Source organism: Lepeophtheirus salmonis, chromosome 1, assembly GCF_016086655.4.
Source record: "Lepeophtheirus salmonis chromosome 1, UVic_Lsal_1.4, whole genome shotgun sequence".
Lineage (NCBI taxonomy): Eukaryota > Metazoa > Arthropoda > Copepoda > Siphonostomatoida > Caligidae > Lepeophtheirus > Lepeophtheirus salmonis.
The window spans coordinates 7,175,235-7,195,827 of NC_052131.2; the positions used below are offsets into that span (position 1 = coordinate 7,175,235).

The 20,593-nt window shown below is 28.3% G+C and overlaps 2 protein-coding genes across 2 annotated transcripts in view; both read right to left on the reverse strand.

Annotated features, from left to right (window-relative positions):
• LOC121115632 (glutamate receptor ionotropic, NMDA 2B) overlaps positions 1-20,593 on the reverse strand; it is a 119,319-nt gene that overhangs the window by 18,895 nt on the left and 79,831 nt on the right. The window contains exons 3-9 of the mRNA XM_040709714.2: positions 18,560-18,735; positions 16,296-16,492; positions 12,019-12,266; positions 11,775-11,958; positions 10,084-10,240; positions 9,233-9,450; positions 9,022-9,160 (exon numbers count right to left, since the gene is read on the reverse strand). Coding sequence (XP_040565648.1) covers positions 9,022-9,160; positions 9,233-9,450; positions 10,084-10,240; positions 11,775-11,958; positions 12,019-12,266; positions 16,296-16,492; positions 18,560-18,735 — 1,319 coding nt within the window. The remainder of the gene's footprint in view (positions 1-9,021; positions 9,161-9,232; positions 9,451-10,083; positions 10,241-11,774; positions 11,959-12,018; positions 12,267-16,295; positions 16,493-18,559; positions 18,736-20,593) is intronic.
• LOC121115638 (ras-related protein Rab-30-like) lies at positions 1,712-4,687 on the reverse strand. Its single transcript, XM_040709731.2, has one exon. The coding sequence runs from the start codon at positions 4,435-4,437 to the stop codon at positions 3,811-3,813; it is 627 nt and encodes a 208-aa protein (XP_040565665.1). The 5' UTR covers positions 4,438-4,687; the 3' UTR covers positions 1,712-3,810.

The following is a 20,593-nucleotide window of genomic DNA, read 5'->3' on the forward strand; positions in this document are numbered from 1 at the left end:
TGTCAAGCACAGGTTTTAATTCCTGTATGAAATATGAATCATATTTTCTATTTAAATATATACTCACATAAAAAGTTTTTTTGCTGGCCAAATGGGGGCCGCAGGTCGTAGTTTTCCCTTCCTGATATATTTATCTTTTTCATATATTACATAATTCCATAACTTTTCTCTCTTCTCCAAAAATAATTTCACATTTTTTTATACATAAAAAATGGAATAAAATTTGATTTTGATTTTTCCCATGGCAAATGATAGTGCACACTACTGGTTTTTTTTTACCATTTGTTTTCTAGTATAAAAATATATTTATTCCTTTTTACTTGATATGTATATAAAGTTTATTGTTTATGCAATCTTTTTTTACCTAACTTGTAAAATAATAGATATGGATATTTTCTTTTTCTTTCAGAAAATATTTATGTGGGTATATGTTTGAAACTTTATTTCATAATATACAAAAAAAAACACTGACCATCATACGATAAAGTGGTCTTTGTTTTACATCATTTTTACAAGTATATGAACGTTTGAATATATTATTGTCTTAGAAGATAACGATGGGTTATGAGTGTCGTCCACACAAATTAAAGATAATTTCTGGAGTTGTAAAAAATATGACCTAACAAGAGGGATATATATAAACTATGTGTTATTTTTATTTTCCAAAGCTTTAATTTTTATTATTTAATTCTTGAGCAATGCTATGAGATACCATCTATAAAAAAAGTAATTAATTGATTGAGCTCATGAAATACATGTTTACAAATTGAATATAAAAATAACTTGCTAGAATATCCTCGATAAAAATAATTCAGAATCAAGAATTTGACGAAGATCTATCTGAAGAAAATTATATCAAAAAATACAGCCTTGTACTTTATTCATTCTCAAAGATTTATTTTTTCATGATGGATAACACTTTTTTGAAAAACTGTAACATAGAGTGGTTCTTATTGACACACAATGAAGACATATATCCGTTTTGCTTATTAATCACTCCAAAGTATGAAAATGAAATATTCATAAGTTTTCCACAGATATGGCAGAATTTGAAAACTTGGTTAACCTACTGAGCTTCAAGCTACAGTATACTATTGCGTTTGATAAATTGATTAGGTAATTAATTATTAGGGAAATTGCAAAGGTTATCAAAATCTTGTACGTATAAATCCAACAAAATACCCAATTGGAAGAAATGTCACCAATGTAAAACTTCATACATGACTTCAAATATGTTGGCATCAATTGTAGCTCACTACCATAATTATATATGAAGTTATTTGAGTTAAAAGAAATTTACAAATTCGAAATGTTGAAAATGAATTGAAAAATGGTTTTTTGTTTTAGGTTGGAGAAAAAGTAATTTCGTATTTTCTACTTTATTTCAATGCTTTATAAGAAGTGTGACAATCATCCGACTTAAGCCAAGTATGCCTCGTTCTGTTTAATAACTTAGGATATCGAGAATCCAACATCATAATTTCCTACTCGTAAAAACCCTTGTGCCTATTGGCAAGACACTCAGACAACCAATTTTCACAGGCCTATATTGAGGCCAAATTTATACCCCCATGCGTGTTGACCATAGACGGGAATAGGTGGTGGTCACCTGGTGTCAGTTCCGGACTGAAGGGGTGGGGGAGGGATAAGAAATTCCCATCCAAACTCATAGAACTTCTAGCGCGTCATCAAACATGTGTGCAACCTCCTATTCACCAATGTTGATCACTTTGGTTCGATTGCCAGCTTCAGATGGTCTTTTTTTTTCAGAGTAGAGGGCAGAATTGAGCAGGGGGAAAATAGCTTGAACCACTGTTGTGTTACATGAACTAAATGAGTGTCGGTTCCATATACATTGCAAATTTTCTTTCAGGTATTAAAAATGTAAAATATGGCGAATTTCTTTCTTTGAGACCTCTATACTCGACGCAAAATAATTCACAACTGAACTGTTCAAGTGCAATACTCTCTAAAAAGCGTTTGTTTTATCAAGAATGAACAAGATATTCTTTGTTAAAAATAGGGCGGGAAATACGGAATTACTTTTTCCCCGACCTTTATATTAGAAATTGGAGAAATTAAAATATTTTGAAATTGTGATGGCTAAAATCACAAAGAAAGTACATGGGTTAGGATTGAAAGGGAAGTAATACATGGTTCAGGGAATGATTTTAATAGTTATTCTTAATCTATAGATATTGTAATCCAAATGTAAATATGTATTGTAATTGAATGTAATATCTTAGAAAATCGAAGTTTTTTTAAAATTCATGATTTAGGTGTATGATCTTATGGTTCTAACTTCATCATGTTCTTATCAATGACGTCATATCCTCACTTTTTATAGATAATTTGGTATTTGTTAACTTTATTCTTACTTATAAATGTTGTAATGAGTTATAGGTGGTGACAAATAAATAGCATATGACGTCACTGTTATAAAGAATAATGAATACTGTTTCTTGATGTCATGAATTAGTATCAGTTTTGATTCTTCAAAAGCTTATTTTTTTATGCAAAAACTTAATTTGATAATTAATATGTTATAAATACTCCAATTCAGTGGAGTCAATTAATTTTTGGGGAAAAAGGGGCGTTGTCCCCTCTGAAACAAATATTTCAGAGGCTGGCAAGACGAAAATTAAGGTTTTTATTTTTTTAACCACCATAAAAATATTTTTAAAGTTAATAAATATAAAAAAGATAATGAGCTGTTTAAATCTGTAGTATTAAGGCAATAGTAATTATCCTATAGTAAAAATTGAGCCATTTCGTCACTCAGTGTAATACATATCTTTCAATTAAGGATACTTGTTCCATCATGTAGGGTTCCCTTTAGAGAAATTTATAATATAAAATGTACACAGAAGGAATATGAAAGGGTTATGACTCACGGTTTAAACAAACTCTAAGAATAAAAAATTTACATAATATTTTTTAGTGCCTAATTGTTCCATAAATTCACGAAAAAAATATTTATCCTTCATTATATTTTCAAAAAAAAAAATCAAAGAAAAGTTTTTTAAAATCTATTTATTTATTTACCATAATTAAATATCAAAAACAGATTAGTATATATTTTGTTTACATATGTGACTATGAATGAGTATAAATATGAAAAGATAATTTGTTTAAAAGTTTTTTTCATCTCTTAATCAATCATTTACTACACATTGATGATATTAACGTAGGTCAACAAAATTATACTTTGTCAAAAATCTTTTAAGTATTATATTTCATTCTAGTAGTAATTATGACTTGATCACGAATCTGTAACTATTTCTTCCGTATTAAATCTAGATTTCAAGAATTTTCAAGTCGAACTTTTTGATTATTAAACACTTTTCTGAGGTTTAAAAAAAATTTATATTGGAGTGTCTTAGGATTCAAACTTTAAATGTGAAATATAAACACATATTAGGAAGTAAAATAAAATTTTGCAAAACATACTTTATGTATATGGATTGCATCAAAAGGTTTCTAGGATAGATGGAGAAAATGTAATACTATAATGTTTACTTATACTTAATCAGTGCAACTCCATCTAACCAATTAAAAAAACATTAAAATAACAAAAAAAATGGAGAAAGACAGACTAACTTTGGTGTCAATTCAAGATTTTTTTTGTAGACTAAAGTTGACTCCTACATATAAAAAAGGGCAAACTACTTTAAAAATTCAGATCAAATTTTTTCAAAAATCAAAATTTGATGTGAAAAAACTAATAGAGATTAATGATCAATATGACAAGTTCTACAAAAATGGTATAGATAATTTTTATATGTTTTTTTTTGTTGACTTGTGTAATAATCAATTATTGCAACAATTTGGACAGGATTTATCATAAGTTTCTTCTAATGTAGACCGACTGATATCAATTCCAATATTTTTCTCTAATGCGTAAATTTCCATTCGTGATCTATTATACTCTGCTACTTTGACAGCAATGTCCTCAAACATATGCTCAATCCCTTCTCCTGTTCTGCATGAAATTTTATAAATACCTGATACCAAATTATGACACTGCTGATGGAAAATTGCCATATCATGATCAGACACTCGTATTTTGGATTTTAAATCAAATTTATTTCCACACAAAAATATCATAGCATTTTCAGCATTCATGACAATATCAAGTAGATGTTGGGATAGAAGATGAAAGGTATCAGGACAATCCAAGGCATACACAAGTATAGCTGCTTTTGAAAACTTGTAGTAACTAGATGTGATTGAGCCAATCCGCTCCATGCCTCCAGTGTCCCAAAGTGTTATTTGAAGACGTTCATTCGCGTATGTTTTGGTAAAATGGTCCAGTCCAAGTGTAGATTTTTTGTCTGTGAAAGTATCTGTTGTGAATCTCCGAAACAATGAGGACTTTCCCACTCCATATTCACCACAAAGAATCACTTTCTGCTCAGGGAATTTAACTGTCGCCATTCCTTTGTTGCTTTATCAATTTTGCACTTCAAAATTACAATATTTTACAAGTCTGTGTAAATTCAAATACTGACTACGATATCCCAAAAAACTATTTAAAAAAATTAAATACAGCCTCGCATTGTAATAAGGGTTCTTCACATGGAAGATTACTATAGAAGGGAAAATAAGGGCATTGGGAGTGTAAAAATGAGCTATTCCTCTTAACTTACACAATCTACATATATATACAGTTGTAATTTGTGCATTTGTGCGAGCAAATGATTCATATGAGCCTAAATACAATGCATCACCAAAATCTATTACATAAATGATTTTTATTTATTTGGAAGTACACATTAAAAACTATATACTTCTATTTTTCATAAAATATTTTTTTCTCATTGAAAAAAACAACAAAAAAAACAACACTTTTTCCGCTCTGTTTACAAAGTTTTCATCCCTTTTGATATTATACAATGATAGTCAAATGTAAATACTCTTAAACTTGACTGAGGAAAATAAAAATATGCAAAGTTATATCACATATAACACAAATTCCTTTTTTCTTGTTGTATAATCAGTTTCATAAATGTTCGAAATTGCACATTGTAAAATAATGTAAATATAACAGACTGATATGGAAATAAGATTACGCAAAGATGTAATAACATGTCTTTGATTCATGTTATGGTGATAATTATAATAAAAGTAGCTAATAGATCGATATATTTTTAAATGACCGTAAGATTTAAGTCATTTTATGTTGTTAGTCCCATTTGAACATCAAATAGTTCACTATTTTCATAATATTAATGAAAATAGGTTTATTAATTTAATAATACTTGGTTTTTAGGTCTCCAAAAATGGCCAACATTAATATTGATGACGTCACGTAATTTTTATCTATAAGTTGCACCTGAATATTAGTTGCAACAAATCAAAAATAGGAAAATCATTTTTTAAATAAAATTAAAAGGGAATCCAATATATAATCATTCATTTGGTGAGTGTGAGTTTGATATTCTTAAAACAATTTATACAAACTTTGCTTCTAATTAGTCAGGATTAATTTTATGTTTTCACGTTCATTGATTTCTAATCTATAATGTACGTATGGATTTATATTCCAAAGGAATAAGTGAAGCCGATTTTCAAATAATCAACACTAAATTGCTAACATTTTCTTTTGCTAGGCAATGTTTAAAATAAGTTATCTGCTAAAATAATATTATAAAATATATTTTATTACCGGTCATTGGAATGACAATTGATTAAATTTTGATAGATCTTTTTTCTTTGTGTTTTAATAAAGGATTTAAAAAAAAGCACTATTCAAAATTGGCTCAAAATAGATACATATACTAATTGAAACAAAATATTTAGTTTAACGCCAAGTTTCAAGAAGGTAAGTCTATTATTAAGAAATAACTTTATTGAATATCTCAGAAACAATTAATTGGACGGGATGACCAATTGCAGTTCCCTTAATTCACTTATAAGTTGGAATAAAAATGTACATAGCATTAGTGGCCATCAATAATTCACAAACACACAAGTCCGTACAAGTCTAATCAGGTATAGACACTTATTCAAATATGATCTTACCAGGACAATCTGTTTCTGTGCATGTTTTTACTTGAACATGAAGTCATAACACATCGTAATTAAGATGAGCATTTAAATAATTATATTAAATGGTATTAATATTTAAGCATAAGTTATCTATAATATTATTTTACGAATTGAATTATGTGAACAAAATTCACGTTATGCGTTATTTTGTGACCTGCTTTTAATTTGTAAACCTCCGTTTATATATCTTAAGCCCTCAAATTTTTATTATATTAAATATAGACCCTTTATGTCTATAGTTCTAGATCAACCCCCATGACAAGGGGTCTATATATATACTACTTTGGGAACCAGGTGCGTTAAATGTTTACCAAACCGGAATAAACGATTATAAACCCCGCTGAGAATGATGTACAGTTTGCCATGGAATTATAGAATCAAGAAATAATCACATATACAGCATAGATTGTTTAATTTCCCCTATTTAAAAAAAAAAAGCCCAATAGGGATACTTCTGACAATCAAAAACAAACATTATAACTGAAAATAACACGATCCCTATACCGGGTGCTGCGAAAAAATCTTATAGGTTAAAGAAAAAACAATCATATAAAAAATTGTCTGTAAAAATCAAAACTTTTTTCACATATATATATATTTTTTACAGGCACCTAAAAGTCCAAAATAACGACCATTGTCGTAGAAATTTGCTAACATATCAAGTTCTTCCTCGATTATACCTTCCAAATTTGTTGGCTTGGGTTTTTTGTTACATTTGCAAGAAACAAACACCTTACTGATGATGCCCTCCACCTTAAAAGCCCTGGGTGAATGGGAGACGAAATAAAAAAAAATTAACTGGTTCATTTAATTGAAGATTTGTACAAGGATAAAACGAAAGAAGAAATTCAATATTTTATTAATAATTATACAATAAATAAAAAAATTGGTGTCCAGGTTCCTCTTAACTCCCACTTGAGTTCTACTAATTGCAAGTAAAACTTCTCAGCCCCATTCTCAAGGAATTCTTCGTTGAAATATTAGAAGAGGAAGTAATCCACAAATTTCTGAATAATGGGAATATAACTTTTATTCCAAAAAAATCCTTATTGCATTGATAACTATAGACCCATTACAATACTTGATACAACTTACAAAGTTCTAACAGTTATCTTGAACAGTCTTCTAAAGAAAGTTTTACCATATATAGTCGACCTCTCAAAATGTTTTAATGAAAAAAAACTCTCAGAGGACGTACTAAGATCAGATCAAGATGAGATAGAATTGATTAGAAAAACAAATAAAGAATTTATAAAGATTATATTGATTTTGAGAAGGCTTTTGACTCTATAAGCCATAAATTTATTGTAAATCAATTATATAAGGCTGGTTTCCCCTCATGTGAGAATAAAAATTATGTGGGAGTATGCCAGGTTTCTTATAATTTGATGATGATACTCTATAATTTAATAGGATTTTTTTATTATAGTTAAAAAACCTTCTACATGAAGCACAATGCCTTAGCTAATCTCTATATTAGTTTTTGTAATACATTATAATCATAGAGTGAAGTTAAGAGAATAGATTTCTTTGATGAACATTTAGAATTTAATTATTCACTTATTTTCTTCATATGTTCATTTTCTGAAAAAACTGTGCTCATTCGTTCCATTTTCTTATCTTTTCCAAATTGGTTCACATAATAATTTACCGTCAAAACGGGTCTAACGGTCACATAATTTAGGAATGTCACCACATTCATCAGTTATATGCAGTACGATATATTTAGTAGTAGTAAAAATGTTTGCAGTAAGCTATAGATCACACAGTTTTAAGTTTATATAAAATGTTATCTATAAGCGTAACATTTTATCCAATAATCAAGGTTCGGTTTTATTGAAATTATTTACCTTGACACAAGTCTATCAATATCAAACTCATTTCATTTTTTTCAATAGGTGTTTCATATAGTAATAAATGTACCACAAACACCAACTGCTTCATTTCTTGTATGTAAAATTTATTCTTGTAAGATAATGAAAAAAAAAAAAACTCTATGTAGTTTTTATAGAGAAAAAATTACTGAAAGTTAAAACTTTTTTTCGTGATAAATTCATTTAATTTTATCTTTTAAGGAGAAAATAAAGAATGTGATTCATTGATCGATATTCCGATTTAATTTTTTTTCCGTAGTAAAAATGGATTGATTTTTTTACAAATATATTGAATAGGTTTTTTTTTATATATAAGTATACCCATAGGGTTGTTCAGAAATAGAGTCCCATTGAAAACATTAAATTTCTTAAATGAATAAACTCCTACCGCTGACCAATATCTCATTCATAAAAAACGGATTTATCTTAAGAAAAATCTCAGTTCAGAAATTAGGAATGGAACAACACTTATTATTTAATAGGTGAACGTGGTGCTAAATTCTTTATCTAAAGTACGAATGATCATCTATCTTGGTTTAAATGCTTTTAAAAATATAATATATATTGATGAATTTAAATATAATTATAATATTTTCCGTAGACTAATATTATTTAAAAAGTAAACTGTCATCTCTTTATAACAGTAATTCATTTTCTACTTCCAAAATTATATATAATCCTGCTAATTTTAAGGAAGGTCTTTGGTGTGTATTATCATAAGTCTTACTACCACTTTTTCCTTGCGCTCTCAAAATTCACTGTTTTTGTCCTTGTTTTCCGCAACTTGGCAGATAAATTGCAGTTATTATGCACAATGTACTCCACGGCTGCAATTAGGGAATTATATCTGAAATATGTACTAGTTTCCACCTCAGCCATACCTCATATTGCAGATTTGCGAGTTTTAAGATAAGGGGAGATGGAAGGCTAAAATGTTTTGTCCTAAAATGGGTAATAATAGTATTTATATATATACTTATGCAGTGTTGGCTAGAAGCTGCTTGGATAACAAAATCTCGATACCCAATACAATAAGTAAATTAGATTAAATTTAATGGAACTCTAATTCTAGACAACCCTTTAAAATACGACTTACCTCAATAGTGCCCCACTTTGGATCTTCAACTCGAATCAAATCGTATGTGAAACCCATTTCATCCTCAAATTTCCTCAATAAATCAATACAAAGTCCCGAACAACACTTTGTCGACTCCTGAGATGAGTTTGCATGACTTCTGTAAATGAATTATTTGTAAAATATATTTTAACGTCATCTTCAAGAAGGATTGATAAAAAAACAACTTAACCTTAAGTGCTTTTCACTCATATAACAAGGAACACCCCTATTCATAGAACATTTTGATGAAATCGGATCTGGATCGCTTAGAATGATAAAAGGAGGCTCTTCAAGGAATGTTATTTTCATGTAAAACTTCTCAGGTACGCCTTGTGGAGGCAGATGACTTCCACCTGGCCATACTATATCTTTGATGTCTAAACCATTCCATGAATTCCATGTTCCGACCTACAATTGAAAGAAGGGGGATTAAAGAAGAACATTCTGGGAATATTCTTGGAGGACTTGAGGAAAAGAGTGGATATAAATATCATACGATGAGTTCTCTTTTTTGTATCCTCTTTGATTATTGATCCCAATTTTGAACATATTCAAAATACAAAATGATATCCCTTCACAAAATTTGAAAAAAATATAGCAATATTGATTTAAAAAATTAAGATTTATTATCAAATATATTATGTAAAAAAATTAATTATAAATTTTATGATTCAACATGGAAGAGCTCACTTTTTCTTTTTCATTCCATGTCGGGTTGCGACCTTTGTTGAGTTTTGAATGAACATTGTTGCTATCTGGTTCATCTGTCTTAATCTACGTATTACTTGTTTATGATAATTTATAGTAATCATAGTATTTATGCCAATTTGTTTCTTTCTTTCTCTCTTTCCTTAAATTCAACTCAAATCAATATTTCTTTTACACTATTCATGTATTTATTTATTAGTGATTCCTTTTTTTTCTCTTCAGGTTGAGAGCATTTCATTCTTTCATTTTTATTGGGGTAAATTGAACGCTGAATCTCTTATGTACACTCTTCTGAGTCCTTCAATGTAATGTAAAGTAAAAAATAACAAATACCTCTTCCCATGCTAATCCAGAATTCTGTGTTCTAGGTTTGAAGTTCATGATTTTCATTTCTGTTTGACGAAGTGAGCCATCTACGTTGAATACTCGTTGTTTGCCAAAAGATGATAGTTTCTCGTGGCCAATGTTCATTGTTAAATTTAATAAATGTCTAAATAAAAAAAATCACCATGTACTCCTTTTTTAATACATACAGGGTTGATCTTATATAGTGGTACACATTTTATTATTTTTAATCCGTAATGGCATGGTTGCTAAATCACGGAGGGGACAACAATACATCTTATTTCTGAAAAGAACTAGCTCAGACAATTAAAAAGAGTAAAGAAGATTCTAAATTTTCTCAAGACCAACAAAAATTCAGTGAATAAGCAGAACATCCGTTACATCACAACCGAACATCCATACAATGTTTCAGCTTAAGTGAGACATGCCTTCAGAACAAAAATTATAGCCATAATCACGATATTGGGTATTGTGGAGTCTTCCCTCCCATTTTTGTGGAGAGGAGGGAGCAGCTCAATGCAGATGCTTACATATAACTTCTAGTTAAGAAAGTGCTACTTTTGACCAGAGAAAAGTTCGGGACAACTTTTTTTTTTAATTAGAAGGAGCTCCATGTCATTGTACCGCTTAGACCCAAGCCTTCCTTAAATAAAGCTTTCCAACCTTTTGAGAAATTAACATGGGGCCGCGCTCCTCCCTAAACACGAAACCCCTTGATATTTATCTTGGCTTGTCTGGAGGAGAGGGTGAGTGCTACTTCTCATAGAAGTTTCCAGTCTTTAGAGGCTTCTATTAAAAAGGCGTGAACCAAGCTTGAGTCTGATTACATAGTTATGGACTTCTAGGGATTTAAGCGTCGTTTTGAAGCAATTGTTTGAGCTTAAGCACTCACATAATGATTAAAAGTTTAGATGGCTACTATTTTCAGAAGATTTTTTTATATAAATGCCCTCACTAAACCTCTTGTTTAAATTTTACTCTTGATAAATTGAAAAAAATAAAGTGTACACCACTAGTTAAGATCAACCCTGTATAGGTATATATAGACATTGCCGATGTTTTATAAGGTGTTGCAGGCACTTATAATCGACCTTACACTTTAACATAACATATAGGCATCCGTTTGAAATTATTTTCTTTCCTCAAAAAATATTTGAAACATTAAAATTTGAATTTAGTAAAAGAGAAAAGGGACCTTACATTTATCTTTCTTAAAGACAACTTTTACAGCAAAATCCCCCTCACACAAATACTTTTATCATGGCTATTTTTCTTTATCAGTAAAATAGTTATTCAATGATAGAGAAAATCAATTAAAATCTTCATCTTTAGGTAATATAAGATCTTTAATTATAATAATACAAAATAATGAGAGCTAAAGATATTCTAATACCTTAAAACAGTGATTGAGAACTGTTACATTACTACGTAGCCCGTAATTATATATATATATTTTCTCAACCTTTTTTGAAGATCTATTAATTTTTTAGAAATTCATATTTTTTTATTATTGAGGTTGAGCTGTTTTTAGAGAAGCAGAAGATAAATGGGACCCGATATGATTGAAATAAGAAAATAATTTTTATTTAATAAAGAAAAGAAAATAATTTTCATTTTGGAAATAATCTCAAACACAGCCTATGTATAAATTTAAAAAAAAATGCAATAAAAAAAAATACCTAAAAAAATCTGGTCCCTGACGCCATCGATAGGCATCATTGATATCAGCACATTTAAGCCCTTTATTAATAAAATTCTTGTTGCGTTTGACTATCATTGACTCTACACCGGTAAAAAATACTCTAAGAGCTAGAGACATAAACTTATCAAGAATTTTCATTTGGTCTACTTCAAAATGAATTCCTAAATAAACAAAAACATATTGACGTTTTATAATTAGTAAAAATGACATTTCTTACAGACCTAATGTTCCGACTGGTAAATTTTTTCGATGACTAATCCTAACGGTTGGATCCCCAATTACAGATTGAGTAACAAGCCAGAGGTAATTGTGAGAAGTAAGGCCTGTCTCGTTAGCTTTTTTGAATATGATGGAAGCCTCACTTTGAGTACAATATAAAAGTATTATTCTAACCTCACTTGAAGTTAACTCTTCCACACTCCAATTGTTACTTTCAGAGACTTTGAAGACATTTTGTATCACATATTGACTGAAAAAGTAAGATATAATAAAGTATTACAAAAGATTTTTTCTTTACTCCAGACTTCTTATAAAATATATTTATAAATTATTATCGTTATACTCGTATATAAATAAAGGTATCTACGTATATATATATTTAGGAGAGGTCAGGGGTAATTACATCTTTTATTATGTTTTTGGCTCTATTTACCAAACTTATTTGATAAAGATACGCCAAAATTTGGCACAACAAAGAAATATATATTTGCTAGTGTTATAATCTATGTAGCGATTATAGAGTTGCCCAAAAATTGAATTTGAGAAGAACCAGTCAAATGTTTCGACACTCTCTGGCAAGTTTGAATAATAAATTAAGAAAAATAGTACATAATATTTCTGAGGAATAAATAACTAGTCATTTGAAGCTTTAAACAACTGTCAGTTAACTAGAGAAAATTAGTATGTTATATGTTTATATAAGTTATACAATAAATCAATTATACTTATTATAGATAGGATAAATTAACTCACACAACTCTCTTTTTTCCCCCCGACCAGCCCAGAATAATAAACTTTCATTGAATAGTAAATAATTAAATAATAAAGAAGCCTAAACAATACTTGGCTAATTACAATACTTATTACAGGTGACCTTTTTGTAATTAGCGTTACAGTATCTCAAATTTCTTTTCACTACGTTAATTTTGAATTTTGATAAAATTTCATCCGGTACTAGCAAAATATTTAATAATTTTAATGATATCACTTACTGGAAAAACAATATAAAACTAGCTTCATTATTAAAAAAAAAAAAAAAAAAAAAAAAAAAAATTGCCCAAAAGTTAATTTTACTCATTAAAATCATTTTTTCCAATACCTCAAGAAATGTTGAAAAAATTATTGACTTTTTTCGCAATAGTTTGTATCATAGCCGTATTATAAAAGTATAATGTTTATTTGATAACTGCGGCTTTTTGATGTTTCTGAATAGGATGTGTTGTAATTGTACCGTGTGGTATATGTTATGCGCCCCACTTACTTATGGAGAAAAAATATTATTTATAATTTGCTTATGTATATTAATTGAATCTAGCTTTATTAGTTTCATCATTTATCATCAAAATTATAATTAAGACACTTATATGTATACATAAAGGGTATATTAATGATATACGTACAAGAATTGATATGTATTTATACTTGTGGAATAGTGATGTAATTCTAAAGATCTGACTTAGTCTCCAAATCAAGGATTAAAGATATTGACTTCCAGTTTTGAATGTCTTGTTCAATATATTATACTCATGATCAAAGCAACTAGATTAAAATTAGATTTTAAGCAAAAATAAGCTCGTTTTTTTTTTTTTTTTTGGTTTTTGTCTTGATCACTCAAAGTCTGGACATCGTTAAGAAGGTTTTGACTATAATAACAGTGGTTGAACACAAAAATGATATTAAAAAAAGTAAAATAAATGAGAAATATCCTTTATATTTTTTACATGATCATATACAGCTTAATAGTTATTATATATATTTTAGTCAATTATATGCTTTGTATTGAAATATCTGGAATTAGTTGGGATGCCCAGGAAGGATAACTAAAAATTTAAATTATGAGCAACCTTTTGACTCCAATATGAACCTATGTGTCTCTAACAGTAACTAATTGAAAAGTAACTTTTGGACCGCAATCCCAATTTTTTTTTCCTTTTTTTTCAAATAGTTATTTGTATATTTGACATAATAATAATATTTTTTAGTTTTTAAGTTAGCAGCAGTTGAAAATCTACTCTTTTTATTTAAAACAAATCATATAATAAATAGAAGTAACTGTTCCGTAAAAAATGTATACAAATTTACAATAATTATTCATCGAAGAATACAAATATAATTCATTTTTAATTTTGAGAAATTTCATTTTAGCTTTATTTAATGTTGACAACCTACATATATACAACATACATACATTAGAGTGTTCACTATTTCTTAAAGTTGACCAAATTTTAAATTATCATGGATCATGAGATGTGCTTGGGTGTTGGTTTTGACTTCCTAGATTATTTTTTCTGTGCAATCAAAAACCGTTCCCCTCCATCCGGTCAAAGTTCCAGCATTCCGGAAGTACTTCAAAATGAGGTCAACTTAAAAAAAATCTTATCATAATTTAAGTATAAGAAAAAAAAAACTTATTTTATAATTTTTTTGAACTTGTTAGTATTTTTTTGACTTTATTATATAATTGGTTTTGTAAGTAAAAACTCATGAAGTAACTTTTGACGGCATACAGATATAAATAAATAATCATGGAATTTTGATTTATTCAGCTATTTATATAATTAAATTTTTTCATGCCCACAATACAAATGTCCATTTACATATATAGCTTATAAATCTTTGAACAATCAGTAAATTAATAAATTAAATCATACTGTCGAAAGTTCTTATTCGACTTTGGTCTTGATTTTTCTGTAACAATCAAATTTTTCTGTCTTTTCTCTTGATCATATATTTTCTGGGATTTGTATGTTTTGGAGGATGTTTATTTGTTTATTTTACATGAATGACATGAATATTTGAACACTATAAAACGAAAACAAAAGGGCGTAAATCTTATACTGCTCTCAAATTTCAAACTGTTTATGTAAAACGTACACTTTAATATTTGTGGCTGTCAAAGGAAATGTACCAGGGATAGATTAATATTTATATTAATGTTTTAGCAGAGATCAATCTCACTTTGTCCCGATTTGTCAGATTGTACAAAAGGGGCCACATAATGTATATAACTCTTTTTTTTGAAAAAACATCCTGGAACAGTAAAAGATATGAGATGGATTATACTGTTTCTACCCTTTTAAGGTTATACGTTCAAAAAATCCATCAGTGGACCTTAAAAGATTTGTTATAATGATTTTAAATGTCTATTGTCCTACTTTTCTTTTTTTAAAGGTTCCCTCACATCTAATAAAGATCAAACAATTTTTATTTTCAATAAATCAAGCAAACCAGCATCTCAACTCTGAATAAAGAAATAAAAAAATCTTAGAAGATCGTAAAAAAGACAAAAAAGTCAAATGATAAACTTTTTTCCTACAAAATAATTTCTAAATAGGCAGGTTTAATAAACTTGAATACAAATCCTAAAAATTACCAAATTTATTTTCCTCTAATATTTGATACAACAAAAAATGAATTATTAAAATGCGCACAAGGTAGACTTAGCTCTACCAAATATTCCTTGTGATTCTCAAATCGTTGAAAGATATATAGCATCAACAACGAAGAAATCCTAGAAAACATATGATCAAGAGAGAAGACACAAAAAATTTAATTGTTACAAATCACTTAAGATCAAAGTTGAATAAAAATTTTCAAAAGTCTGATTTCATTAATTAATTGTCTGACTATTCAAAGATTTAAAAACTATGTATATTTGTATCTTGTTCTTGAAAAAGTTTAATTATATAAATAGCAAAATAAATAGAAAATCCATAATTATTCAGTTATATTTGTATACCGTTAATAGTTACTTCATGAGTTTTTACTTACAAAACCGACTGAATAATAACGTCCAAAAAATTATTAACAAGTTCAAAAAAATTTAAAATAAGTTTTTCTTTTCTTATGCCTTAATTATCATAAGACTTTTTACTTTTCTTACGTTGATCTCCGATCAAAGTTCCAGAACGCTGGAACTTTGATCGGATAGAGGATAACACTTTTTGATGGCACATAAAAATAATTTAGGAAGTCATTATTAACACCTAAACACATCTCATGATCCATAATAATTTTGAATTTGGTCAACTTTAAAAATGGCGAACACTCTAACATACATAATTTATAACGTGATTGTATATAAGACCAGAAAATATTAATAAAGTATGTCATTATGTAAATAATTATAGAAGATATGTCATTAGGTTATAAGAATTGCAATATCCACAAAATGTATATATTATACATAGTAACTACGAATATAATTATTGCCCCATAGAAATTGTTTAAAAAACTACTTCTTCAATTATTCTTTTTTTGTATGATACTAAACTTTTACCTTCTCGAGGGTTGATGAAGAGCATCACGAATAGCTTGAACAAAGTCATCATGACCAGCAATGTCACTTGTTACGATTCCGAATTGGTTCCAATTATAACGATCCAATATTGAAAGTAAAGCAGAAACTTGATGTGCAACGCTTGGAGCGAGCTGTAAGTAACCAGTAAATTTGGAACCAATCCGTGTGTTAGAGCGCTAAAAGAAGTGAAATAATATCATTACAAAATAAGCTGAAAGTTGTAAAGAGAGTTTTCATTGACGTGACCCTTTGACTTAATGAATAGATATTGGACCCTTCATTTGAATATTTCAATTTTGAATTAATAAAACTAAGTCATTGTTTGGAAAATCGGGCCAAGTTTGATTTTTTATGATGGCATATTTATTCCTTCATTATTTTTATGCCTGTGACAACATTATTGGAATATTTTCTCCTTATTGTCTCATTTATCATCGGGGTTTAAATACAAAATAACTAATTCAGTATTTTCAATGAGGTCTTAGATTCCATTATAAGACGAAAGTGATGTCATTTTAAGGAAATAAAGTTGATACATTTATTAAATAGCATTACCAAATTTACAGATATGTATTGACAAAAGTTCATATAATGTTATTAAAAATGAAAATAAAAGAATTAAAAATATTTAGTGAATATACCTTGAACAATAATATCTGAATTAATATACAGATAGGTATACAACACTAATAAAATGGTTTTTTAATTAGCTCTGTTTTAAGTCGATTAAAAACGAGAGACATAAAATTAATTGGAGATAAATCTCTAATCCTTGCATATTTAATAATACATTTATCGTCTTATGTAAATAGTGGTGTTTAATAATGTAATTACATATTTATAAAATATATGAGGATCTAATATATGTATAAAAAAGCTAGACGTTACAAATATATATTTTTAAAAGAAGAAAAAAGTTGAAGCTACTTTATTTGTTGGTCACATTTTGACATCGAAATTCACAGCTTTATGCTTGAATAACAAAGTTTTATAATTATGAAAAAATTGAGTTATTACGATACCCAAAATGACCGACATCAAAAATGATGACGTAACGTGGAAACACTAGTAAGAGAACATAATCAGAATACATATCTAAACTATACAATATAAGAAACCTGTGGGGCAGGGCGAAAAATTGAGTAAAAGAACTGAGATATTACTACAATGTCATTTCATAAGTTCATAAGGCCATTTGTCATATTCTAATAAACATTCATTAGATTTAAATAGTCAATTATTTAGATAGGTATACCTAAAAAAGAGTGATAGGGTTGATATTGGAGTTGAATAATTTCATAAAGACTTTCATTTATGTATTTCAATGACTTGATTTTTATACATAGATATATATTTAAATCTAATTATTACTTTTTTCCTTAACAATATGACAAATCACCTTTGCAACATATGTAATGTCATTGTAGTAATTTTTCAGTTCTTCAATCCCATATGGCGTGCTTGAACCTTCACTAACAAACTTCTTTTATTATGTGTAGTGATGGAAATCCTGTGAACAATGGGCATGTTAAAAAAATCAAAAATTAAAACTGCAACCCTGACAATTTGAATAATGTTTTGAAGGAGAGAAATAATAATGTTCATGACTTTCCCTTAGATCAAATACAATCAGCTGTGATAGGGGAGGAATGCCAGAAGGAAATAAAGAAGGGTATTTCTTAGAATTACTCCTATGTTGATCCCCAATTCTACTCTAAGTCCAAAAAGGTATTCCACAATAAATCCTCAGAGGTAAGCACTTTTGATATGAGCACACGCGAACGTTGAATCAGAGTTTGAATATAATTTAATCTATTTAGAAAAGGATGTTCACTACTGAGTAATTTTTAAAAAATAATAACAGCTGCGAAGGAAGAGAAAATTTATTTTTCAGATCCCCAATTCCAAAAAAACAGACCAGTTAAAAAATTAACAGGATTTACATCACTGATTATATGTCTAAACATAAATTTATGTATACCATGCCGAGCCTCAATCTTTTTGAAATTGTGTTCCTCTTTTTATGTATTATTTCTAAAGAGCTTCTTTTTATCAAAGTTGAGCCAGGACTTTTTAACAGAGACTCACCTTCCTATTTTTAAACATAGATCAAAAACTTGAGAGATTCAATACAGCTATAAAAAATAACTAAAGAATAGCTAAAAAAAAAGAGTAACAAATTCTCAAAAACACTGAAACGCATTCAATATAAATCAACTTAAACAATGAAATGTTTCTCTTACTGTTTCAAGCCCGGAATTATCAGCGTTCCATGCTATTACTGGAATACCTAAAAATCCAGCCATTTGTAGAAAATATTGAGTAGAGGCTGTAGAGCGACCAAATTTTTCTGTATTTGTGAAATAAATGATTGCTGAGCTCCCACTAGCCATTTGATCACAAAGTATGGTTGTTATATCTGGAATAACAAAAACAAAAAAATATACATTTTAATGAACATATTTATACATGGACATGAGTATATAGATAGATGCATTATAAAAATTCCAATTATGGTAATTGAATAGAAAGCACATCTCTACGATGATTGATGCAGTAATAATTATATTATTTCCATGTTAAAATAAATAAATAATATGTAAGAATGATGATTTATATCTTCGGTTATGTATATATTAAATGCAAATGTCTGTGAGTGAGTTTTTGTCCAAGAATCAAGGCCAAACCAATTCATGGACTTAGGTCAAAATATTATGTAACTTTTGAAGACTGCATAAATAGTTCTGGTAACCATTTTTTGGCCTTCAAGATGGTCTTTAAAAATAGCAATTTTCTGGATTGTTTTTTTTGACCAACAACCGAATATTTGACATAACACAATAATAAAAAAAGTCAAATTTTAGGAATAATTCTTCCTACATGTGGCTATGTATCATTGCACACTATTTAAAATATGAAATTATAAAACATAGAGAAGAAAAAAAATAAGATCGTAAAGGATTTTTGAGAATATTATGAAAGATGAGCGAACTATAATTTAACTTAAGTATTTTTTTCTTCTGTAAACCTTAAAATCTCTGTTAAATATGTAGCAAGAATAATTCTTAAAATTATACGGTCTTAATTTCTTAATATCCCAGGTAACACCGGGCAATTCTAGTATATTTTTTTTTTTAAAGTGTCCAAAACATGTGACAAGAATAACTTTTTCTATTTTCTGGTCTTAATTTTCTGTTTATATCAATCAGTAGAGTTCATGCATCATTGAAATTCCGTAATGCCCTGGGTAACACCGTGCAAACTTACTCTAGTTCCACTTATTAAATGTTAATGTATGTCTGTGTTTGTCAGGTAATCACGTCCAAAACCGTCAATGGACTTTGGTACAAATTATCCATTAAATTTTAAGGCTCAAGAGATAGTTGTGTTAAAAAATTGACCTTCAAGGCCAAGGCAGTCTTTAAATAAAAATTTTCAAAAAAAACATTTTTTTACTTATAACCGACTATTTCGTATAAAACAAAAAATATAAAATGTAAATTTTTTTTGCTGCATATCGGCAAAAAAAATAAGACAAGATTTTTGAACATAATGTTAAAAGATGAGCAAAATAATTTTTTCTCTCCTAATCTGATAATGTCTTTTTAAAAAATTAGGAAAAAAATTTAAAGAAATTTTTTTTTTAATATATTTAAAAAATCCCCAGTTGTTCTCAAAAATTTATATTTTTGGAAAAAAATTTCAAAAATTAAATTTCCAATATAAAATTTATTGGAAAAATAAGTCAATTATTAAATTTTTTGGAGAAAAATTTCAAAATTTTATTGTTAGGCACAAAATATTAATATAAAATTTTTTAGTAAAACGTAAAAATTCCTTAATTTGGGGGCTCTATAGTTTTCATAACTAAGAAAAGTAGTAAATATTTCTATACCAGTCATAAATAAAAATCAGAATCGCAAATTAAACATTTAATTTTCTCAATGCCGATCCCGATTTCAGAAAAACACCCGATTCCAATTATTTGTCCCATCACTTATATACTGAGACAGAAAAAAAAACGCTACATGTGTCGAAATTTCGCCATCTGGACCAAAATATCTTTCCAAATTGATCTAGATAAAGTCACTTAAGACAGAATGAATAAAAGTCCATTTTGGACTGAGTCTCAATACTAGCCTTTATCTTTAATATTCATTACACCTAAAAAGTTATTTAGCACCTATGTTTCGTTCAGTATCCCATTAATATCTCGTTCCCATATACATACCTAAAAATATTATATACTTGGTACACGCACTCTTTTTTTCTTTAAC

Excerpts from the sequence above, each read along its gene's own strand:
- LOC121115638 (XM_040709731.2), bottom strand. The coding sequence starts at position 4,437 with ATGGCGACAGTTAAATTCCCTGAGCAGAAAGTGATTCTTTGTGGTGAA.